The sequence below is a fragment of the Symphalangus syndactylus genome, chromosome 6 (genome assembly GCF_028878055.3).
Source record: "Symphalangus syndactylus isolate Jambi chromosome 6, NHGRI_mSymSyn1-v2.1_pri, whole genome shotgun sequence".
Classification (NCBI taxonomy): Eukaryota; Metazoa; Chordata; class Mammalia; order Primates; family Hylobatidae; genus Symphalangus; species Symphalangus syndactylus.
In genome coordinates, this window is record NC_072428.2 from 129,621,040 (window position 1) to 129,647,058 (window position 26,019).

The window sequence follows — 26,019 nt, forward strand, 5'->3', positions numbered from 1 at the left end:
GCTGGCACTACAGTCCTAGCTCTGCTGTTCCTTTACTGGTGTGGCTCTGGACAGTGGCCTGGATAACCTGTAACATCCATCCAGCTCCAACCTGCTCTGAAATTCATTGAGAGAAATTACTCATGGCATTAAAGGAGTCATTGTGAGGATCTCTGAAAGATTCCTAGAGACATTTTAAAATAGGAATGGTCTAGCCCTAATCTGGAGAGGAAAGAGATCTTTTCAGTAGATGTACCTTACCTATAGACCCAGATCTGGCCAGTTCTTGCTGATCATTATCTTCCTTAGGATCTGAGTAGTTTAGAAAATGCGCATTTTTTTTTTTAAACAAAAAGACAAAAACACACACTAATTTTGGCCAAACTGTAATCTGTCCTCGAGTGAAATTCAAATTGGGCATATTTGGAGCTCTTCACTCAAATGTGGAAATTGTGGAGAAGCTTCAGCTTAATATGAATAAGAATTTTCTAACAACTAGAACTATCTCAAGACACAATAGCCACTTCATGAGTCACTGAGCTTCTTGTCACTGAAGAATGGCTTTCTGGCATGAGTCCTGTGAGAGCTGACAGCTTAGCCTGGGTGACCTGTGAGAACTGAGGGCCATCTCCTTGATGGAAACCCAACAGGCAGTGAGCCTCCCACCGAAGAGACTGAAGAATCTGCATGTCAGTGTCTAATTATCTACAAGGAGTGTGGGATAACACCTTTATAAACTCTTCCCGGGTCCCATCCCTTTGTTGTAGCTGGGGAGCCCCTAGCTTAATGAGCAAATACGTACGGCACAGCTTGATGCTGATTTGCCTACCTTTTTGGATTTACAAGTGACACATTTATTTGCAGAAGGTGAATTCATCTGCTAGCTGTTTTTCATCTCTTCCATTGTTAGAAAGCTCTGTGCTCTACCTGAACATACTATGCAGATTAGAGAACTAATGAGAAGCTGTTAAATAAGTCACTTTAGAAATGAGCACACATTTGAGATGACTACCGCAGATTCTTTAGGCTCGTATCTATCGATACTACTGGGATTCATTCCATGGTTGCGTCTAATTATTATTGACAGCTTATCAATCCCATTATGAGTTGGTTAATGCAAGTGAGAGAGATAGCGAAAGGGGCAGAATGAGAAATATTTGCTGAAATGGCCTTGAAAGAACATCACTTCTGAATAAAGAACAAAGCTGTCAGAGTTCACAATTGCATTATGTTGTCATGGCAATAGATAATTTTCATCATTTTAAAATGATGAAAATAAATAAGGAGCTAAAAAGTAAAGAAATCCCTAAAGGAGAAAGCACTGGCAGAAGATCAGATATAACCTGTGACCCCTTCCCTGTAGGGTCTTATCTGGAATGTGTCTCTGATTTCTATTTGCTAATCTGAGTCAATTTCATCCTTCAAGACCAGGGTCAAAACTCATCTCCTCCAATAACTTCTTTCACCATTCTGATTTCATAGTCAATGCTACGTGTTCTATTACTATGATGCTGGTTATTAAGTACAGGTAACATTTACTGGATGCATACTAACTACAGCTTAAAATGTTTTATGTGTTTGTCTCCTTTAATCATCACGGCACGATGATGTGGTAAAGAACATGACTGCTTCTGGCTGGGCACAGTGGCTCACGCTGGTAATTCCAGTGTGCCCCCAGACCAGCGTGCTCCTTCCTGATAGCTGCTGACTTAGAGTCATTAGAGAGAGAAAAAAAAAATTTTCATTTTAATATGGCACATACATTCCATTCAAATTATTATTATTATTTTTAGAGACAGGGTCTCACTCTGTCATCTAGACTGCAGTATTGTGTTGTGAGCATAGCTCGTTGCAGCCTCGAACTCCTGGGTGGAAGCAATCCTCCCATCTCAGCTTCCCAAGTAGCTGGGGCTACAGGCACGTACCACTGTGCCTGGAGAATTTAAAAAAATTTTTTGTAGAGACAGGGTCTTGCTATATTGCCCAGGTTAGTCTCAAACTCTTGGCCTCAAGTGATCCTCACACCTTGGCCTCCCAAAGTGCTGGGATTCCAGGTGTGAGCCACCATGCCTGGCTCCTCCTTTCAAATTGTATTATCTGCATATTTATGTCTATGTCTATGTCTACATGTGTGTGTATATAAATACACATATATCACCCTTAAGATCATTTTTACATGACTACTTTCTAGAGAAATCAGAAACAGGGTTGCAGAAGGAGCCATGAGTAGTCACCTCGTCCTTGTCCCATCAGATGCAGCGGAAGGAAGCGTTTGCTCTCCTTCCATCTTCTTCTGAAGTCCAGTCTCTCTCTTCCCAACTGGCCTGGGAGTTTTGACTCATCTTTCCTAATCACCTTCAGTCCATCCACTGAGCACCACTCTGCCCTATGGTATCCAACCCTCTTCCACCCCTCTTCCTCCCTCTTCCCTGTGGAAAGCAAGGAGCAAACCAGGAAGCTGTGGCACATCAGTGACAGCTTTGTAATGTGAAAGCAGCTGGGGCCAGTAGGGTGAAGTGTCTCTTCTTCAAAATACACCCCTAAGCCACTCCACTCAGCCCACTGGAGTGTCTTAAATGGAGCCCTGTAAAGAGGGTGTGGTGAAGTCAGCTGGACAAAAGATCCTACCATCATCTCTTGAGATGAGTCACATGACTGAAATATTTTTCAACTGGGGATGTATTGTACTCAAAATGGAGAGACACCAAAGTTCCTTCAAATGGCACTGTGTGTCTGGGTTCCTTTGTTCCTTCACTCAAGCCTGATTCCCACGTGCCCATGAGCATGGCAGGAGGTTGGCTGTAAGTAGCTCCTCAACCAATGGCGGGATGGAGCAAGCTACATGGTTATTAAAGGTAGCAATGGAGGCTAATCCCACTTTAGGCTTTTTGCCCATGCAATAATAAATGAGTGTGTGTGGTTTTTGCTCCCTCTGTTAAGTGGATGTTAATTTTTCAGGCCAAAGTAAGTTGAGCAGCAGTTTATCAGTTTTCTAACCTTGCTTTATCTATAATGATTTCTCTAGACTTTCAACTTAGTGTAAAGAAGGAAAACATTTCAGGTCAAATTTTTTTTTGTATATAAACATGTTAAGAGTGAGCTAAGTAACTGTTTCTGTATCTAAAATATTGAATGATATTTATGAATCAATTTTCTTAAAGTTTTCACTTTTGGTAACATTGGCTGAAACAGTGGCTGCTTACACAGGCACAGTGAAGTAAGTGCAGCCTGCAGGAGGGCCTCGATGACCTAAGCAGAACAACCCACCTACCAGAAATCTCCGGGTAACTGATGAGTGAATACGTGAATGAATAATGGAGCTGGACAAAATCATTTCTAGATGATCAGTTGACGTGAGCCATTTTGGTTTACACACTTAAAAAATTACTCTCGGCCAGGCATGGTGGCTCACACCTGTAATCCCAGCACTTTGGGAGGCCAAGGCAGGAGAACTGCTTGAGCCCAGGAGTTCAAGACCAGCCTAGGCAACATAGTGAGACACTGTCTCTGTCTCTAGTTCTTACAAAAATAAAAAAAGAAATTACCCTTATGACTAAAGGTTGTATGCTACAGCCTTTACAAGACCATTTCAACACAAGGTAAAGATAGCAGGGGGGTCTGGATCAGGAGACGTGGATCAAGAGAGTCCAGGAGAGAAAAGACGGCTTGTTCAGTATGTGTAGACAATTAAATGCTTTTCTAATCAAAATTGTCTATAAATATTTAAAAGAAGACCAGTTCTACTACTTAATCCTGGGGGACCCAGAACAGTATCTGTTTGTCTCATCTTTTGGCCAATTCTCTAGCCATGACCAGAGTCCTCTAGTCTAACAGTAATTCACTGAAAAGGAGTTCCCTGGCTCTGCCCTGCCCTTCCTACTTTAAAAAGAGCTGACTCTGCCCTTCTCAGTGCCATGGCTCCAGCACCCTGACAAATGCCCAGCACCAAGAGGGGGCTCAGTGGACAATACTCTAGACTCCTTATGGCCCTGGCATGGTGCCCTGCACACAGTGGCATAGTGGTAGTCACAGGAGGGAGCAGGATGGAATTGGTATTCGTTGAATGAATGACTGAAATCAGTTATTTTTGCCAGTTATTAAGTTTGCCATTTCTTCAAGAGCATGGCACCTGAGTCCCAATTCTGCTATTTAGAACCTGTATCAATTTGGGTGAGTCACCTACCTTCCCTGAGCCTCAGTTTCTTCATCTATCAAATGGGAATAGAAATATCAGCCTTGCGTGCCCCATCAAATGATGGAGGAGCTAGTGCAGGTGGAACACCCAGTGGATGTTTGCTATGATTCTCCTGTCTTTAGCTCAGCGTCTCCCAGCATCTGCCTCCAACATGACCTGGAGTTCTTACGAGTGGAGCTGCTGGCCAGCCATCTGCTGTGCAACTAACAGTGCCACATACATGGGGTCAGGAATAATGATTTTGCCTTGGCTTTCTTTTAAAAATTCTAGGCTATATCATCTAGTCCTAGAGGTTTAGTGACACCCTCAATCAGGTCTAAAAGCCCCTTTGGTGGTGGAGGCACTGCCATCCCTCTGAAGGTCATCGGCTGCCTGACTCTGGCTGCCAAGCTGAGGCTGAGCCATGTTAGGGGAATTAACGAGCATTTTAGGCAAAGTTACAGGACTGGCATTGGGGTAAGTAGCAAATAGAAAACGAGGCTGGGAACACAGAAGGTGGGAATCAACATGCCCATGGCACAGAGAAATCAGGCTCGAGAACAAGGATGATCAACGTGTAGAAGGGAAGGTCTCCGTTGCTCCAGCTGGGACACAGAAGGGCTGGGGAAGCTCTTCAGCTGGAGAGGGACCAGGTGACTCTTCCTTGTGGCTGCACTTGGGGGTGCATCCTTGTTTTCCCAGGACTGATGCTTCCCCTTGAGCCCCTCAGTATCTCCTGACAAAGCTGACCACCCCCGTGTAAGTGGAGATCCCTCCCCAACCCCCTTTCCATCCTGAAGCCCCTTTTGGATAAGCTCCTGCACAGGGCTCTTGATCCTGTTCGCCTGGCTTGGAGGCTCTGCCCCATCAATCACCTCACTTGAATTTGCAACTGCACCTCCTCTACTGTGTGGACCTGCCAGACCTTTGGCCTTCAAAGCCTCCCTCTCCTGCTATTCCCTTAAGCTATTTTCCCTTTGAGTCCCCATGGTACTTTGCTCATTTTTATGTGACTGATACTGTGTTTTGTGTTATAATGATTTGTGTGTGTTTCGTCTTGCTTATTACCCTGCAAACCTCATGAGGACACAGACTGTCTACCTTATTTATGTAACACCTGCAGTTCCCAGCATAATATCTTACACTAGTGGGGCCAATAAATACTGACTGTGTTAAATTTTATGATAATTCTGACTTCTAAGAACAAGTAATCATATTTCCCCACATTTTTTTTTCTCATTCCAAAATGTAGTCACAATAATGTGATCACAATTACACAGTGTTTTCTCTATAAATAAAACAGCTACTGCTTTCTGTTTTATCCTACTCAGACTCAAATACACTTTCCTACCTTCTTGAGTGCAAAGACATTTTCTAAGGCAATAGCCATTAGATCTCTCTAGAAAACATTATTCTGGGAGCTCCCAGTCACAACTGTGGACAGCTGAAGCCTTTTGGATGACTCCCTAGCCTCAGTCTGCAGCTTCCCTATTCAGCCTGATGTGTCCAGCACATTTTCATGACGCTGGCAGGCTGGCAGTCCCCGCCACTCTTCACTGCAGGATGCTGTGGAACTCAGGGGCCACTGCTACTGTCTGTCTGTGGCTGCCCCTCACCTGTGCACCTGGCTCCCTCTCCCAGGTTTCTCTGAGTTGTTCCCATGAAGGTCCTCATCGGCTGCCCAGCCTCTCGGTTCTATCATTTCTTTCTGGGGGCCTTAGGGGCTGCTGCAGAGGCAGGGACATGCTCTGGCTTTGCGTCCCGCTCTCAGCCCTGTCAGCTCTCTGATTGGTGGAGAGACGGCTCTCTCATCCTCCTTCTCAGACACACTATTCAATTCTCTCCTAGGCACAGATGTTGAGAGTCTGTGTCAACTCAGATCTCATATGTTAGGAATGAGATTCCAATCTAGCTGATTGTCAGATTTTAAATTGCTTTTGCTTTTTTCCATTCGTGGCAAAGGGCCGGGCAAGGCTGCTGGGCCCTTCTGATGACCAAAGCTACCCATGTGTGGGTGGCTGCTCCATGCCAGGCTTCAGTCTGGGGCTGGGCAGGGCCGTCCCCTTTGTGAAGAGACTGCTGAGCCCACGTGAGGACTGAACCGACAGTATTCCTGGGTGGTGGCGTGGGGGCACGGCGGAGAATGGACCATTGACTCAACTTGAGGCTGTCATCAAAAAGGGACCTGAGGCCAGTTCTGGACTAGGCAGATGGGGAGTAAGGCAGTCCTGGGCTGCCAGCGTATTCAGTGCTGAGCCTGGACCTTTGACCAGGGTCCCTTCTGGCACCTGGCACAATGCTACGGCCACAAGTGCTCCACTACTTTCTTCTCTGAAATACAATGACAATTAGGCTGTACCTAATTGGTGGGAAGAGGACACCTGAATGAGATATGTACTAACCCCACCTGGAAACAAACTAAAACCACTGGACTTCATTATAAAGAGGGAAGGGAATGTCCCATGCAGGAATAGTTATAATGAAAATGTTTTCATCAGTCTATCTATACATTTTGTAATGATTTCAAATGTGAGAATTTATTATCTAATCAAAGGATTTGTGATTACTAATTAGTTACACTGCATCCAATCAGGAATTAATAATTCGAGCCTAATTGTGAATTAGGCTTCATATCCAGCTGCAGGATGCGTGCTGACTGGCAGCGCTGGGCTTGGGAGGGGCAGGCCTCCCTTCCCTGGCTCTCAGTCCCAGTGCAAAGGAGCCAGCAGGGTGGGGCCATGAGATTTTGGGCTCTACAAAGCCACACTCTAGGGGTTCAGAAGGCCAGGAGGCCAACTGTTCTAGAGGGGTTGCTCAGAACCTGAGCTGAGTGGCCCAAACAAAAACCACATTTTGCTGAGGTCTGGCTGGGCAGTACAGAAAAAGAGGCTCTGGCGCCAGGGTTAGTAGTTTTGTAAATATAATAAAGATTTCTTCCCTCTCCCCAGGAAGTACACAAAGACTAAAATGAATTATTATCACTTTGGGATGAACAGTAATGCTCTCTGGGTGAAGAGCCAACTGGCAGTTTTGAAAGATTAGGTTAATCAGACACAGGGAAATTTCTGATTAATTGGACAATTACTTCGTATTCTGAGTGAGCCAAGGCAATGTTAGAGAAATACCATGACCAACTGGGAATAAATTCACTAGCTTGAGGCAGAGACTTTTAAACTTACAGAGGATGAAATACATTGGCATTGTGTGCCCGACTTTTATGGTCTCAAGTTCCCCAAATGTATAGGGCCTATAATTATCTTTTAAGACCAACATGATTCAACATTATTTTGGTTTTAAACAATTATGGAAAATCTGTTTGACATTCTCTTGAAATAACTTTAGGACCATAGTAGACGGCAAAACCAAACTTTAGGGGTCAGAAGAGAGGGATCCTTATGTTCGATGATGGAAGATGGTCAGATCCACACACAATGCAAACCCTCCCGGCTCCTTCCTGGAAGGCTAAGGTGGCACTGCCTCACCTGGTGGGGGCGTGTTTCTGTTCCTCCTCCTCGTCCGTGTCACTGCTGATGGTGATGACGCTGACCGTGGGGCTGGGGGTGTCGGGAATGACAATTGTCTGCCGCTGCCGCTCCCGGGTGGTGCTGGAGGCCACGTCGCCCCACCCACAGGTGACCGAGGTGCTGCAGGCCGGGCTACCGTGCACCATGGCGCAGCGGGGAGGTGTGTTCTCCTTGACACGCTTGGATCGCTGTGGGGAGCTGATGGCCTGAGAGGAGGACACCTCACAGGTGGAGACATTTCTGTAATGAGAAAACCACACTCGTACACAGAGGAAGGTCAGGCCCCACAACTCCTTCGAAGGAGCCCAATTGCCTAGAAACACCTGCTTTGCCAAATCTCTGTAGAACAAGTCAGTGGCTGGCCAGTGAGTCTCCATCTGTGACTGGGAAAGGGATCATTCAGTGAGCGGCTACACAGACCTTCTCTGGGCTCTGGTTGGGATCTACATGCCTGCTCCCAGCAGGACAAAGGGAGCAGCCAGGGCTTTTGGAGCAGGGAGGGGGCTCTTGTGCCCCAGGCTCTACAGGTCTTGTAGGAGCAGATGTCACGCTAGGATTCCAGCTGTGTTTGCCCCAACACACCCCCTCGCCTTCAGGGTCAAGGCCCTACTTCTGAGCTCTGTCTTGTGTCATCCCTTCAAAGGTACTTAAGTCTTGTTTTGGGGGTGGTGGAAGAACTGGTGTTTGCTACATCAAGCTTTGGTTTCCTTGCTAATGGTTATTCTACTGAAACATTTATTCCTTAAGAGTTTCAGGATCCGAAGGACCTAACCTTGGTGACCAATGGTTCAGTTTTCCTTCTTTCCTCCTCTGGAAAAAGAACTTGACCATCAAAGTATTTGTGGGCATATAATTGCTAAAAACCTTAAAAATGATTTTTCTGGATTTTGCCTCGTGGAGCCTCATGGGAGGCTCATTAGTCTAAATTGTAATAGAAAATTTGGAAAAGTGCAAGAGGAAAAAGCACCCTTAAAAAGAGACCTTTTAATCTTAATTTTGATCAACTTGAAATTCCTTACTAAATTAACCAATGTGATTTTTGGTAACTTTAGGGGAAAAATACTTTTTCCCCTCCCTATTAGATCTCCACTGACTCTGGCACAGGTTAAACATCTTTTATCTGAAATGCTTGGTCCAGAAGTGTTTCGGATTTTTTTTTTTTCAGATTTTGGAATATTTGCATATACATAATGAGATCTCTTGGGGATGAAACCCAAGTCTAAACACAAAATTGTTTTGTTTCATATACACCTTATACACATAGCCTGAGGTCATTTTATACATTATTTTAAAATAATTTTGTGGATGAAACAAAGTTTTGACTGAGACCACATGTCAGGTGTGGAATTTTCCACTTATGGCATCATGTCAATCCTCAAAAAGTTCCAAATTTGGGACAATTTTGGATTTCTGGATTAGGGATGCTCAACCTGTAGTATCTATGCAGTGAGAGACTAACGCCAATGTATAATGAAACTCAGACTTTTATATGTCTTTAGAGATTCTAGCACCTTCTAGCTAAAGGGATGGTAGTAAAATGAAAATAATTCAATAAAGGTGGATTTATTTTCCTATCTAGCTAGTGCCAGATACATTGCTTGCTCCTTCCTAGGGACTGGTAATATGTTTTACTGGTATGATTGTACCATTGTTTGTACTTACTATAAACCTATGTATTTGTTGTTGCTAATACATTACAATTTTAAGATTATGTTTTTCACTACCAATAGTTTTAGTATCTCCACTTGGCATTGTTAAGGAAAGGTACGCCTGGCCACATCGCCAACAAGGGAGAGACTTCTGGTCTTTCAGACTGTTTTGCCTAAGGCATTGGTCTTAAAAATAAGCAAATACATAACTTTCACTATAATTATATCGATCTTGAAATGTACTGGCAATGAGCCTTCATGAAGCCAGCTGGGTGGTGAGTAAACAAAAAGGAGGGACTTGCTAAACAGGTTGGGAGGCTGAGGGTTCTGACTGCCCCTACTCAGCCAAGATGAACCACAGAGATGCTAAGCTCAGTCCTGGGACAGATTAGTGCTCCATGTGACCTTGCTGGGCAGGACAGCCCGTGAGGATCGAGACAGTGGACTTGGTTGCCACCCAGTCTAATAATGACATGGGTGAGCTGTCACAAGGCTGCCAAACAAAAGCGTTCTGGAAAGCTGCCAATGATCTGAGATAAATTTCCCTGAGTTGTCAGAAACACCCAAATAAGGAATCTTGGAGGATGACAACTTCAGCCTTTGGATGAATTTCTGAATGAGAATGAAAAGAAGAAGGCCTAGTTTCTGGTATCTGGTTATATGAGGAAGCAGAAAACCAAAATCACTAGACATTTTTTATACCGGATTTCTCTTGATTAATTTATCGCAAATAAGCAATTAAGCACCTCAAAGCTGTGCCATTAGGAAGAGATATCGGAGCAATCCTGTAGTTACACGATCTCTCTCTCTCTCTCTCTCTGGCTTGGAAATCTCTATTTTTTAAAAAGTCAGGTTTATTAAGGTATAACTGACATATAGCAACATTTCTCCCTTTGAAGTATTTGATGAGTTTTGACAAATGCACAGTCATAACCCCCCACTACAATCCAGACTTAGAGCTTTTCCCCTCAGGCTTCTTCGCAGTCAATCTCCTTCTCTCCGACTGGTCTCTGGCAAGCCCTAATCAGATCTCTGTCTCTATGTTTTGCCTTTTCCAAAATGCCATATAAATGGAATCATACAGCATGCAGACTTTTGTTGACCTTGATTTTTTAAAGTGTTCACTGAGATGAGAATGGATTTAAAGGGAATGGGAAAGATTGGTGTTCTGCTGGTTAGTGTCTGGGATTAAACAAGCTATTGCTTATATTTAAGCAAGGTGCTAAATCAGTTAAACTTCTGATCTTAGATACAAAGAAAACACATTTGTTTAGTATTTTTAAAATATTTTTTAACAACTTCAACATTTTAAAACATTTTAAAACAATTATTATGGTAAATGATTTCCAAAATGAAACTTCAGGTGAGGCTGAGTGTTCTCTGGACAAGTAGAAAGTGACAAAAGATAATTTGCTTCACCAAACTTTAGTCAGGCTGGTGAACCTTCTCCTAGGTCTAACTGTGCACTCTGCTGTACAATCTACTTTTGGCAAAAAACCTTGCTAAGTCAGTTTAGCAAGAACCCACCATCCTTGATACATCTGACTAGGTTCCTCATCCTCCAGGTGTGGTGTCTGATCACCTGGGCCTGTCATTAGCAAGAATCCTGTTAGGTCAGTTTAGGCAGAATCTCCCTTACCCCTGATGCTTCCTCTTAGTGACCTCCCATCCACCAACATCCCCCAACCCTGACTTGGCTATAAATTTTCACTTGCCCACGCTGTATGGGGTTGAGCCCAATCTCTCTTGCCCACTGCAAGATTCCGTTGCATCCATCCCCACGTTATCACCATGGCCTTAAACCAAGTGCTTCCTGCAAACCCTAGGCCAATCCAGGTGGAACGGGATGTTTTGCTAGCCACTGCAGGAAGAGGAGTCCCCCCATCCCATGCAACTGTCCCATGTTCAGAGTGGGTGCTGATACTCCCTAATCCTAAACTACATTTCTTTAGCACTCACATCCCCTGGGATTTCTCTTCCCTAGGGTGGCTCTCACCACCTACCTCACAGATGACTGGTGCTGCTTACTCTTCCGGGAGGAGGTGGTGCTGGTTGGCTGCTGCCGCATTACGTGGGCCACACCCACATTTAAGGGCTGGGCTGCTGGAAGGGTCACATGACCGGTCAATAGCGCAGGCTGCTGCATGATGGGATTGTAATGGCTTCCGTGAGCATGCGTGCTCCTGAAAGGGAACCGGGACAACAAGGTGCCTTAGAGGTGTTCTAAAAACAGAGCTCCTCTATAAGATCAAGCTTCCTCCCCAATTAAACGTGGACTGTAGTTGGTTATCTCACTAGCTGTGCGGCTGCTAAAGGGATGGGCCTGGCCATGTGTGCTCATCGGGTGGGTTTCTTCTACTCATAAGGAGTAGGAGAAACGTAACTAGTTGTGAATGAGAAAGAGGACTTTCAAGTGAGAAGAATGCCAAGTGCACTGGCTCCAAGTTTTTAAGTTCTAGGGACAGGAGATAAATATTCCCTCCAACTTTTAAAGTCCCTGAGCACCTAGGTGATTATCCTGAACAATATTCTATTTTAGAATTTACAGGCCAGGTATGGTGGCTCACCTGTAATCCCAGCACTGTGGGAGACCGAGGAGGGCAGATGGCTTGAGCTCAAGAGTTTGAGACCAGCCTGGGCAACATGGCAAAACCCCCTTTCTACCAGAAATACAAAAAATTAGCTGGGCATGGTGGTGTGCACCTATGGGCCCAGCTACTAGGGAGGCTGAGGTGGCAGGATCACTTAAGCCTGGGAGGCCGAGGTTGCAGTGAGCTGAGATTGTGCCACTGCACTCCAGTCTGGGTGACAGAGCGAGACACTGTCTCAAAAAAAAAAAAAAAAAGTTTCATCTTAATTTTATAAAAAAAAATTTTAAATAAAGAAAAAGCGGAATTTACAAAGTGTCTTCAATGGGCTATTTTATTCCACTCTGTGATGTAGGCAGGATATCTTAGCAATACCATTTTATTAAAGAAGAAATTATACTTTATGTGAAAAACAAACTTTGAAGCCTGGGAGCCATATGCTTCTGGTGTTAGGAAGTGTTAACGTTCTTTTGAATTCCCTCAGTGGCTAGAACAATGCTCAGGCATATAGCAGCTGATCAATTAATTACACGCTTGCTGAATGAATCATTAGATTAACTGAAGGTTGACTAGACAAGTATAAAGTTGGTATTAAATCAAAATTAATAACAGTCATGATAGAAATACTAGCAGCCCTCATCCTAAAACTGGGTTATGTTTCAAAATTCTTATAATCTGGGTTGTATGACGCTCAAAGCCTTGTTTTCCCACAGAAATGTTAAAAGTGGTGACTGACTCAGAGAGTTGCCCATAAGAGCTCATTTAACACATAATAAAATTCAAAGCTAAAGGATAATTCATTTGAATTTTAAAAAATTATAAGAACCTATTGTTGCAACATGGGGAAAAGGATGAACAGGAAAAAAAAAGAAGTATATGAACACTTTTGTAGGGATTTTGATAGCGCCTTTTGGGCATTTACACGGACTTTAGAAATTCATATTATGGCTTTTTTTTTTTTTTTTTTTTGAGATGGAGTCTCAGTCTGTTGCCCAGGCTGGAGTGCAGTGGCGCAATCTGGGCTCACTGCAACCTCTGCCTCCTGGGTTCAAGTGATTCTCCTGCCTCAGCCTCCTGAGTAGCTGGGATTATAGGCGTGCACTGCCACGCCCGGCTAATTTTTGTATTTTTAGTAGAGACGGGGTTTCGCCATGCTGACCAGGCTGGTCTCAAACTCCTGTCCTCAGGTGATCTGGCTGTCTCAGCTTCCCAAAGTGTTGGGATTACAGACATGAGCCACTGCATCCGACCAAGAAACTGATATTATGGCTTCTTTATTTTGTTGTAGCTCTTTCTCCTATAGACAGGTGGCACTCTTTCTCCTTTGAGTCAGGCCCAGCACTGGTACTTCTGTTTGTTAGCCACAATAATAGGTATTCTTTGGCTCACACATGAAATGGAGAGAGACCAGGAAGAGAGTACGCTGGCTTTAGATGTCTTCTGTGGTCACTGGGTAGGAGATGTCAAAAAAAAGGAAGGAGGGAGGAGAAATAAGAAAATATGTAGGAATTAGTAAGTGTGTGTGTATTTCTGAAATTAGATGAGCTATAAATGCTGAAAGACAAAGGGGAAAAAAACGAATATGTCATGTGTGTGGTCTTTTAGGAGAAAAAGGGGCGAGGGAAAAAAAAACCCAGTTGGTCAGACAGCTTTCCACTTGGCTGCTCCTAATGAGCTGGAGGAGGAAAGGCGATCTTGCTGAGCATGGGCCGACATGATAGTGGGGAGGGAAGATGACAGGTTTATTTAATGCCTGTCATGTACTGGGCACTGCGATGGTGCATGTTAAATATAGGCCAAGTGCTTTGTATTTTATCTTAATTTAAACCTCCCAACAATCCCTTGAAGTAGGCATTACTATCCCCACTTTATTGAAGAAGAAACTGAAGTGCATAAAGGTTAACTTGCCCCAGGTCATGCAGAGCCAGGATTGAACTCAGCTCTACATGGTTTGGGATGGAGTCTCACTCTGTTGCCCAGGCTGGAGTCGTGGCATGAGGGTGTTGCCAGTAGGGAAGTGAGTGGGACTGTGGGGAAGGGCCCAGGTCCTCTGTACTGGACAGAAAATGAAATGGAGGAATGGAGGAAGCTGCAGTAGGGGTCTGACTGGGGGCTTATATCACCACCTTTCTACTTTTCCCTGAGAGATCTTAATTCACAATAGCCTTGTTGGTCAGAATAAGAACTGTGGGAGGCTCCCTGGGTGATATGGAGGCTGTCAGAGGGTTGAGGGGAGTGACCTGTCCTGATATTCGTGCAGAATGAGAGATAGCCCAACAGGGCCATGAGGAGTTGGGGACGACTTGGAGGGTTGCCATCTGGCTCTGCACTGGTGAAGGGGGCCATTGTGGTGGTGTTGGGGGGAAGGTACAAGGGTATCTAGCCATAAAAATAACGGAGCGCATCTGTGAGGAAATCATGAGTTGGGCAGGGTAGAGTTCTGGAAACAGATGCAGGGGGTATGCTATACGGGCAGGCAGTCAGGTGGACGCCTCTGGGGTGTGTGGGAAGTATAAGACACTGATCTGTAAGATATGACTATTAACTGAAGAGGCACACTCAGCAAACATGCCAGCATTTACCCTTCCAAATAAACCCCATTCTGTCAAGCCTTCCCGTGGGAGGTCAGATAGACTCCAGAGTACCCCCGTCTCAAACATCTTCAGAACACTTTCTAGAATTGCTTAGGGCTTTGGGGACCCTCTTCTGCATTCTTTCACTGGTGACAGACCTTTGTTTTCTGAACATGGAATTTAATTCTGAGAAACTACCAAACATCATCCCAGAACCAAGTCTGGTGAATTACACTGATGATTAAATGACATAACTGAATTTTGGGTGGAAATGACAACCGAGCATAAATTAACGAAGCTGATTTTCTTGTATCCTGGTATATTATTTAAAAATTGCTTCGTTACCCTGCACTCATAGTCCACACAATATTTTTAAAAGATTTAAAAAGCTCTCTACAAACCGAGGAATTGAAGTACAGGCCAGCCTGGCAGCCCTGTGTTGGCGGTGGATGTGCCTCTCATCCCAGACACACCCACTCACCCTAGAGGGGTTTCCTGCTTACCTCCAGTCTGCCAGCTGCTGGGTGCCTGCCATGGTCTCGGGAATCACGGTGGCGTGCTGCACTGATGTGTGGGTGGCCACTCCAGTCAGCTGCTGCCATGCTGGGGGAAGCAGGATCTGCTGGGTCCCACTTGGCCAAGCCTGCTGTAGAACACAGGACATGTGCAATGACCATGTTTGCTAATCCCATAATTGATTTGCATGAATCCACACTTATTCTGTGCCTGGGGTTGTGCTAGACATTCTTATGGGTGTGAGAGTGAGGGCCTGGTCTCTGGCCTCAAAAACTAAAGTAAGGGGAGATAAACAATGAACATACAGGCCAGGTGCGGTGGCTCATGCCTGTAATCCCAGCACTTTGGGAGGCTGAGGCGGGCAAATCACAAGGTCAAGAGATCCAGACCATCCTGGCTAACATGGTGAAACCCCATTTCTACTAAAAATACAAACAATTAGCTGGGCGTGGTGGTGGGCGCCTGTAGTCCCAGCTACTCGGGAGGCTGAGGCAGGAGAATGGCGTGAACCTGGGAGGTGGAGCTTGCAGTGAGCCGAGATGGCGCCACTGCACTCCAGCCTGGGCGAGAGAGCGAGACTCCGTCTCAAAAAAATAAAAAAATAAAAAAAATAAAAGAACATATATGAACTAAGTAGAAGATAATTAAGTACAGGGACACAGCTGTATGGAAGGGATTCATTCATGTTAAAGAATGGTTTCTTTATAAATTTGCTCTAATGAGCAATGCTTGAAGTTTCTGAAAGTTTATTTATTTACTTGTTCTGTCCCGCAACTATGTACAGGGGATTAGTGTAGTTGAGTTGGGCTAGATGAGGGAGACCGCTGGCCCTCAAGAAGCTTTCTGCCTAGTATCCTTTATTTAACATTTTACCTTTGATTTATCAATTAGAATCTAGGTTCCAGCTTGTGTTATCTCTAAGATCACCAAATATCTGGAACCTACATCTGAGGGCAAGCAAGTATGAAGTAAAATTCTTAGCTGTGACTATAGCTTAATTGAGAATTACTGTGATTCTCAAAGCAAAAATGAGAGATAGGCGGAAGTCACTGCTTGAATCTAATTTTTCTAAGAAATCTTTTTTTTTTATTTATTTATTTATTTTTTTTTTTATTATACTTTAGGGTTTTAGGGTACATGTGCACAATGTGCAGGTTTGTTACATATGTATCCATGTGCCATGTTGATTTCCTGCACCCATTAATTCGTCATTTAGCATTAGGTGTATCTCCTAATGCTGTCCCTCCCCCCTCCCCCCACCCCACAACAGTCCCCGGAGCATGATGTTCCCCTTCCTGTGTCCATGAGTTCTCATTGTTCAATTCCCACCTATGAGTGAGAACATGCAGTGTTTGGTTTTTTGTCCTTGCGATAGTTTACTGAGAATGATGTTTTCCAGTTTCATCCATGTCCCTACAAAGGACACGAACTCATCATTTTTTATGGCTGCATAGTATTCCATGGTGTATATGTGCCACATTTTCTTAATCCAGTCTATCGTTGTTGGACATTTGGGTTGGTTCCAACTCTTTGCTATTGTGAATAGTGCCGCAATAAACATACGTGTGCATGTGTCTTTATAGCAGCATGATTTATAGTCCTTTGGGTATATACCCAGTAATGGGATGGCTGGGTCAAATGGTATTTCTAGTTCGAGATCCCTGAGGAATCGCCACACTGACTTCCACAATGGTTGAACTAGTTTACAGTCCCACCAACAGTGTAAAAGTGTTCCTATTTCTCCACATCCTCTCCAGCACCTGTTGTTTCCTGATTTTTTAATGATGGCCATTCTCACTGGTGTGAGATGGTATCTCACTGTGGTTTTGATTTGCATTTCTCTGATGGCCAGTGATGAGGAGCATTTCTTCATGTGTTTTTTGGCTGCATAAATGTCTTCTTTTGAGAAGTGTCTGTTCATGTCCTCTGCCCACTTTTTGATGGGGTTGTTTTTTTCTTGTAAATTTGTTTGAGTTCATTGTAGATTCTGGATATTAGCCCTTTGTCAGATGAGTAGGTTGCAAAAATTTTCTCCCATTGTGTAGGTTGCCTGTTCACTCTGATGATAGTTTCTTTTGCTGTGCAGAAGCTCTTTAGTTTAATGAGATCCCATTTGTCGATTTTGGCTTTTGTTGCCATTGCTTTTGGTGTTTTAGACATGAAGTCCTTGCCCACGCCTATGTCCTGAATGGTATTGCCTAGGTTTTCTTGTAGGATTTTAATGGTTTTAGGTCTAACATATAAGTCTTTAATCCATCTTGAATTAATTTTGGTATAAGGTGTAAGGAAGGGATCCAGTTGCAGCTTTCTACATATGGCTAGCCAGTTTTCCCAGCACCATTTATTAAATAGGGAATCCTTTCCCCATTTCTTGTTTTTGTCAGGTTTGTCAAAGATCAGATAGTTGTAGCTATGCGGCATCATTTCTGAGGGCTCTGTTCTGTTCCATTGATCTCTGTCTCTGTTGTGGTACCAGTACCATGCTGTTTTGGTTACTGTAGCCTTGTAGTATAGTTTAAAGTCAGGTAGCGTGATGCCTCCAGCTTTGTTCTTTTGGCTTAGGATTGACTTGGCGATGCGGGCTCTTTTTTGGTTCCATATGAACTTTAAAGTAGTTTTTTCCAATTCTGTGAAGAAAGTCATTGGTAGCTTGATGGGGATGGCATTGAATCTATAAATTACCTTGGGCAGTATGGCCATTTTCACGATATTGATTCTTCCAACCCATGAGCATGGAATGTTCTTCCATTTGTTTGTATCCTCTTTTATTTCATTGAGCAGTGGTTTGTAGTTCTCCTTGAAGAGGTCCTTCACATCCCTTGTAAGTTGGATTCCTAGGTATTTTATTCTCTTTGAAGCAATTGTGAATGGGAGTTCACTCATGATTTGGCTCTCTGTTTGTCTGTTATTGGTGTACAAGAATGCTTGTGATTTTTGTACATTAATTTTGTATCCTGAGACTTTGCTGAAGTTGCTAATCAGCTTAAGGAGATTTTGGGCTGAGACAATGGGGTTTTCTAGATATACAATCATGTCATCTGCAAACAGGGACAATTTGACTTCCTCTTTTCCTAATTGAATACCCTTTATTTCCTTCTCCTGCCTGATTGCTCTGGCCAGAACTTCCAGCACTATGTTGAATAGGAGCGGTGAGAGAGGGCATCCCTGTCTTGTGCCAGTTTTCAGAGGGAATGCTTCCAGTTTTTGCCCATTCAGTATGATATTGGCTGTGGGTTTGTTGTAGATAGCTCTTATTATTTTGAGATACGTCCCATCAATACCTAATTTATTGAGAGTTTTTAGCATGAAGGGTTGTTGAATTTTGTCAAAGGCCTTTTCTGCATCTATTGAGATAATCATGTGGTTTTTGTCTTTGGTTCTGTTTATATGCTGGATTACATTTATTGATTTGCGTATGTTGAACCAGCCTTGCATCCCAGGGATGAAGCCCACTTGATCATGGTGGATAAGCTTTTTGATGTGCTGCTGGATTCGGTTTGCCAGTATTTTATTGAGGATTTTTGCATCAATGTTCATCAAGGATATTGGTCTGAAATTCTCTTTTTTGGTTATGTCTCTGCCAGGTTTTGGTATCAGGACGATGCTGGCTTCGTAAAATGTTTTAGGGAGGATTCCCTCTTTTTCTATCGATTGGAATAGTTTCAGAAGGAATGGTACCAGTTCCTCCTTGTACCTCTGGTAGAATTCAGCTGTGAATCCATCAGGTCCTGGACTCTTTTTGGTTGGTAAGCTATTGATTATTGCCACAATTTCAGAACCTGTTATTGGTCTATTCAGAGATTCAACTTCTTCCTGGTTTAGTCTTGGGAGGGTGTATTTGTCGAGGAATTTATCCATTTCTTCCAGATTTTCTAGTTTATTTGCATAGAGGTGTTTGTAGTATTCTCTGATGGTAGATTGTATTTCTGTGGGATCGGTGGTGATATCCCCTTTTTCGTTTTTTATTGCATCTATTTGATTCTTCTCTCTTTTCTTCTTTATTAGTCTTGCTAGCGGTCCATCAATTTTGTTGATCTTTTCAAAAAAACCAGCTCCTGGATTCATTAATTTTTTGAAGGGTTTTTTGTGTCTCTATTTCCTTCAGTTCTGCTCTGATTTTAGTTATTTCTAGCCTTCTGCTAGCTTTTGAATGTGTTTGCTCTTGCTTTTCTAGTTCTTTTAATTGTGATGTTAGGGTGTCAATTTTGGATCTTTCCTGCTTTCTCTTGTGGGCATTTAGTGCTATAAATTTCCCTCTACACACTGCTTTGAATGTGTCCCAGAGATTCTGGTATGTTGTGTCTTTGTTCTCGTTGGTTTCAAAGAACATCTTTATTTCTGCCTTCATTTCATTATGTACCCAATAGTCATTCAGGAGCAGGTTGTTCAGTTTCCATGTAGTTGAGCGGTTTTGACTGAGTTTCTTAATCCTGAGTTCTAGTTTGATTGCACTGTGGTCTGAGAGACAGTTTGTTATAATCTCTGTTCTTTTACATTTGCTGAGAAGAGCTTTACTTCCAACTATGTGGTCAATTTTGGAATAGGTGTGGTGTGGTGCTGAAAAAAATGTATATTCTGTTGATTTGGGGTGGAGAGTTCTGTAGATGTCTATTAGGTCCACTTTATTTAGAGCTGAGTTCAATTCCTGGATATCCTTGTTAACTTTCTGTCTCGTTGATCTGTCTAATGCTGACAGTGGGGTGTTAAAATCTCCCATTATTATTGTGTGGGAGTTTAAGTCCCTTTGTAGGTCACTCAGGACTTGCTTTATGAATCTGGGTGCTCCTGTGTTGGGTGCATATATATTTAGGATAGTTAGCTCTTCTTGTTGAATTGATCCCTTTACCATTATGTAATGGCCTTCTTTGTCTCTTTTGATCTTTGTTGGTTTAAAGTCTATTTTATCAGAGACTAGGATTGCAACCCCTGCCTTTTTTTGTTTTCCAGTTGCTTGATAGATCTTCCTCCATCCCTTTATTTTGAGTCTATGTGTGTCTCTGCACGTGAGATGGGTTTCCTGAATACAGCACACTGATGGGTCCTGACTCCTTATCCAGTTTGCCAGTCTGTGTCTTTTGATTGGAGCATTTAGCCCATTTACATTTAACGTGAATATTGTTATGTGTGAATCTGATCCTGTCATTATGATGTTAGTTGGTTATTTTGTTCGTTAGTTGCTATAGTTTCTTCCTAGCCTCGATGGTCTTTACAGTTTGGCATGTTTTTGCAGTGGCTGGTACCGGTTGTTCCTTTCCATGTTTAGTGCTTCCTTCAGGAGCTCTTTTAGGGCAGGCCTGGTGGTGACAAAATCACTCAGCGTTTGCTTGTCTGTAAAGTATTTTATTTCTCCTTCACTTATGAAGCTTAGTTTGGCGGGATAGGAAATTCTGGGTTGAAAATTCTTTTCTTTAAGAATGTTGAATATCGGCCCCCACTCTCTTCTGGCTTGTAGAGTTTCTGCTGAGAGATCAGCTGTTAGTCTGAGGGGCTTCCCTTTGTGGGTAACCCGACCTTTCTCTCTGGCTGCCCTTAACATTTTTTCCTTCATTTCAAGTTTGGTGAATCTGACAATTATGTGTCTTGGAGTTGCCCTTCTCGAGGAGTATCTTTGTGGCGTTCTCTGTATTTCCTGAATCTGAATGCTGGCCTGCCTTGCTAGATTGGGGAAGTTCTCCTGGATAATATCTTGCAGAGTGTTTTCCAACTTGGTTCCATTCTCCCCATCATTTTCAGGTACACCAATCAGACGTAGGTTTGGTCTTTTCACATAGTCCCAAATTTCTTGGAGGCTTTGTTCATTTCTTTTTATTCTTTTTTCTCTAAACTTCCCTTCTCTCTTCATTTCATTCATTTCATCTTCTATCAGCGATACCCTTTCTTCCAGTTGATCGCATCTGCTACTGAGGCTTCTGCATTCTTCGTGTAGTTCTCGAAACTTGGCTTTCAGCTCCATCATCTCCTTTAAGCCCTTCTCTCCATTGGTTATTCTAGTTATCCATTCTTCTAATTTTTTTTCAAAGTTTTTAACTTCTTTGCTATTGTTTTGAATTTCCTCTCGTAGCTCAGAGTAGTTTGATCGTCTGAAGCCTTCTTCTCTCAACTCATCAAAGTCATCCTCCATCCAGCTTTGTTCCATTGCTGGTGAGGAACTGCGTTCCTTTGGAGGAGGAGAGGTGCTCTGTTTTTTAGAGTTTCCAGTTTTTTTGGTCTGTTTTTTCCCCATCTTTGTGGTTTTGTCTACTTTTTGTCTTCAATGATGGTGATGTACAGATGGGTTTTTGGTGTGGATGTCCTTTCTGTTTGTTAATTTTCCTTCTACCAGACAAGACCCTCAGCTGCAGGTCTGTTGGAGTTTACTAGAGGTCCACTCCAGACCCTGTTTGGCTGGGTGTCAGCACCAGTGGCTGCAGAACAGCGGATTTTCGTGAGACCACAAATTCAGCTGTCTGATAGTTCCTCTGAAAGTTTTGTCTCAGAGGAGTACCCGGTTGAATGAGGTGTCAGTCTGTCCCTACTGGGGGTGTGCCTCCCAGTTAGGCTGCTCAGGGGTGAGGGACCCACTTTAGGAGGCAGTCTGTCCGTTCTCAGATCTCCAGCTGCGTGCTGGGAGAACCACTACTCTCTTCAAAGCTGTCAGTCAGACAGGGACATTTAAGGCTGTGGAGGTTCTTGCTGGGTTTTTGGTTGTCTGTGCCCTGCCCCCAGAGGTGGAGCCTACAGAGGCAGGCAGGCCTCCTTGAGCTGTGGTGGGCTCCACCCAGTTCGAGCTTCCTGGCTGCTTTGTTTACCTAAGCAAGCCTGGGCAATGGCGGGCGCCCCTCCCCCAGCCTCGCTGCCGCCTTGCAGCGTGATCTCAGACTGCTGTGCTAGCAATCAGCAAGACTCTGTGGGCATAGGACCCTCCGAGCCAGGTGCGGGACACAATCTCCTAGTGTGCCGTTTTCCAGGCCCGTTGGAAAAACGCAGTATTAGGACGGGACTGACCCGATATTCCAGGTGCCGTCTGTTTCCCCTTTCTTTGACTAGGAAAGGGAACTCCCTGACCCCTTGCGCTTCCCGAGTGAGGCAATGCCTCGCCCTGCTTCGGCTCGCGCACAGTGCGCTTCACCGACTGTCCTGCACCCACTGTTAGGCACTCCCTAGTGAGATGAAACCGGTACCTCAAGCAGAAATGCAGAAATCTTCTGTGTCGCTGGGGCTGGGAGCTGGAGACAGGAGCTGTTCCTATTCGGCCATCTTGGCTCCACCCAAATCTAATTTTTCTAAGAAATCTAAAATGAACGTTTCTGATTCTTCCTTGATAGATTCACTGGGGTGTGTGTGTGTGTGTGTGTGTGTGTGTATGTTGTGTTTTAAGCTCTTTTTATCCATGATCACTATTCTGCTTGTCTTTGGTCATTAGATGATTCAGACTGAATACCACTGCCTAAAGTTGGACACTTAAAGGATAGTCACTAAGGTAAAATACCTTTCAGACAGATCAAATATTTAAAGGTTTGATATCTTAGCTATCTCTCTTTCTGTCAGAGTGGATGTGACTAACATTGCGTAATTTATCGAATGCAGTGCTTCACAAACTGTGCATGTGCTCAATGTGGGTGTTTTATATGTACAAATAAGCACTTCTGAAAATGGATTACAGATTTGAGTCAGGGCCTAAAAAACACTGACACTTATAAAAATGACAGAATCACATTTGAGAGCTGAGTGGACCAGTTCACCTGTTCCATTATTTTCATGTTGCACCTGAGGCCCAGTGAGATCTCTTAGATGTTTTTGATACTGTTTGTTTGCTTTTGATATAGACAGAAGCTCAGGGACCATAGCTCATACCATGAGTGCTTAATATCTGTTGATAAAATGAAAGAAGCAACTCCACCAAGGCTATTAACTACAGTTAATTGTATTTCAGGTTTACTTAATTCACAAAAAGCAGAAACATAATTTAATTGATTAAAACAGTTGCAAATTCCAAATATTAAATGAGTAACAATTTCATTTGCAGTAAGGTTTCTAGTGACTTAGCCAGTTGGAACTCATTTCAGATTTCATGAAAAGCATTAGTTTTAACTAATGTCATTTAAAAAAATAAATCTTGATATCAAGCTAAGGTTATCATTTTTCTTCTATTTCCCTGAAATGGATATTAACATTTTACCTCAAACAGATGGGGTAGAAAGACTACTTTTGACTTATTTCACTGATTGATATGCTTGGCTCATTTGCAACAACACTTCATCAGACATCTTTATAATTTATTACTACTAACAAGAATGGAGCAACATTTCTTAATGCATATTGTGTGCCAAACACAGAGTTAAGTCATAAGCGGGTTTCTGACTACTTCTTTTTTTTCTGACTTCTTAACACCAGTTCTGTGAGGTAGGGACTGTTATTTTCCTCCATTTCTCAGATTAATAAATTGAGACACAGTGAGATTAATAATACTAATAACTTGCCCAGAAATATGGTAAATTAAACATACACATTTATTGCCTTCTTTACACTCAACTAAAATGATAGTAAAGGAATAAAAAATACAGATTCATGAGGGGAAAGAGAGTAGGAGAGAGGCAATCACCATTAATAAAATTTTAGAAGGTGAAAAACTGATGGACAATTACTAAGTGAATTAACAGACTGAAGGAATCTAAGGTCAGGTCTTCATTTCCCCTTAGTTCCCAGATCCTTGGTGTATATGCTTATACCACCCTCCACTCCCTGCCCCAAAGCAGGAGGCTAGAGGATTCTCTCTAGGGGAAATGACTAGTCCAAGAGAAAATAACTACAGATATGACATTTAAGGAGCAGGGGATCTGCCAGTGAAAATGCTGGACTTGCCTGTTTTCAGCCTATAGAGAAGCCCACATTCAATAGTCTCTCCCCTACCCTCCAGCTTTCCAATTAGTTTTTTAGTGCTTTAGTCTTAAATACGAATGAATAGCTAATGAACACCAGACAGTAAAGGAAGCTTCTAACCTGAAAGAGAATAAAATAAGCAAACAAAAGAAAGAGAAAACAAAAATGGTGTGGGAATCAGAAGAAAATTTTCTAAAATCTATAATTAATGCCGTTGCAGAGTTAAAAAATATATCTATGAAACAAGATCATATAAAGAATCAGTATCTATATTCAGAGAACATGCTCTTTTTTGGTGGGGAGGGAGCAGAGAACAAACTCTTGGAAATGAGAACTACAACAACAGAAATTAACCATTCAAAAGGTTTTTAAAAAAGTTTAAGAAATCTCTTAGGAAGTAGTGTAGATAGAGGATATATAGGAAATAGAGGGGAAAAAAAGATAAGAAAATTGGAAGATCAATTTAGAAGTACCAACACTCAATTAATAAGAATTCTGCAAAGGAGAAACAGAGAAAATAGAGGCAAAGAAATTATCAAAGAAAAAAAAAATCCAGATTAAAAGGGCAAATAGGGTGTTCAGGACAATGTAAGAAAAAAGACCCCAAAGAAGGCACGTAGTCATGAAATGTGAGTCCACTGTGGATGAGGAGTAAGTCTTAAAAGCTTTCAGAGAAAGAAAAAATAACATACTGAGGTCAGTGTGCTCAAACACATCAACACGTCAAACATACAAACCTTTTATAGCTCTGGAAGGGTTTGGGGCTGTATAATGAGATACATAGAAAACTAACCCAATGGGAAAAATGAGGCAATCATTAACTCCAGGAAAAACAAAAAGATGTGTAAGAAAGAAAATATAATCCCAGTACATTATAAGGCTTAACTAAGAATAATATTATATAATATTGATAATTATGTAAATATTACAAAGTAGTTGAATCAAAATTATGTGGGAGGAATAGGAGAAAACAGTGAGTGAAAGGAGGAACAGGAGGGAAATTGTGTGTGTGTTATGGGGATGGCAGTGGGTTAGAAAGCTAAATCTTCATCTTCCATAATAGGAAGTCAATGGATAATACCTAAAATGGAAAAAAAATCCATAAAAAGCAGTCTAAGCATGTTATTTAGAAACACAGAGTTAAGGCTGGGCGCGTTGGCTCTCGCCTGTAATCCCAGCACTTTGAGAGGCTGAGGTGGGCAGATCACGAGGTCAGGAGATCAAGACCATCCTGGCCAACATGGTGAGAAACCCCGTCTCTACTAAAAATACAAAAAATTAGCCAGGCATGGTTGCAGGTGCCTGTAGTCCTAGCTACTCGGGAGGCTGTGCCAGGAGAATGGCGTGAACCCGGGAAGCGGAGCCTGCAGTGAACCGAGATCGCGCCACTGCACTCCAGCCTGGGCGACAGAGCGAGACTCCGTCTCAAAAAACAAAACAAACAAAGAAACACAGAGTTAAAGAACAGATTAAACAGTTAAGTTAAAAATTATTGTTATGGGCAGGGAACAGTGGCTCACACCTGTAATCCCAGCATTTTGGGAGGCCAAGGCGGGTGGATCACTTGATGCCAGGAGTTTGAGACCAGCCTGGCCAACACATTGAAACCTAGTCTCTACTAAAAATACAAAAAAAATTAGCCGGGGCGTGGTGGCATATGCCTGTAATCCCAGCTACTCGGGAGGCTGAGGCACGAGAATTGCTTGAACCCAGGAGGCGGAGGTTACAGTGAGCTGAGATTGCACCACTGCACTCCAGCCTGGTGGCAGAGCAAGACTATGTCTCAAAAAAAAATGTGTGTGTGTGTGTGTGTATATATAAATAAAAACTTTCAGGGATAATACATATTATATACATAAAATATATATATAAAACAGGGATAATATATATGTGTGTGTATATGTATATATACACACACATATATATATACATATATATAATGTAACTATATATATTGTTATGAGGAGTAGACATTAAGGATGGGATAGAGCAGAGGACTATAATTTTCATATAAGTTCATGGTATTATTTAACTTTTAAAAATTATGTACATGTACTACTTTGAAAAGGAATTAAATTTAAATTTCAAAAATAACTTCCCCAAAGCCATATAGCCAGTAAGTGGTGAGGCAGCCATCTGAATGTGGGCAACCTAATT

The 26,019-nt window shown here is 42.8% G+C and overlaps 1 protein-coding gene across 9 annotated transcripts in view; it reads right to left on the bottom strand.

Moving 5' to 3' along the window:
- Positions 1-26,019, bottom strand: part of HIPK2 (homeodomain interacting protein kinase 2) — a 222,798-nt gene that overhangs the window by 27,422 nt on the left and 169,357 nt on the right. For 7 of the 9 annotated variants that reach the window (XM_055284206.1, XM_055284203.1, XM_055284201.2 and 4 more), the window contains 3 exons: positions 14,991-15,133; positions 11,330-11,509; positions 7,636-7,917 (listed from right to left, as the gene is read on the bottom strand). In XM_055284206.1, the coding sequence (XP_055140181.1) occupies positions 7,636-7,917; positions 11,330-11,509; positions 14,991-15,133 (605 nt within the window). The remainder of the gene's footprint in view (positions 1-7,635; positions 7,918-11,329; positions 11,510-14,990; positions 15,134-26,019) is intronic. The other 2 variants (XM_055284200.2, XM_055284202.2) reach the window with 1 other exon arrangement.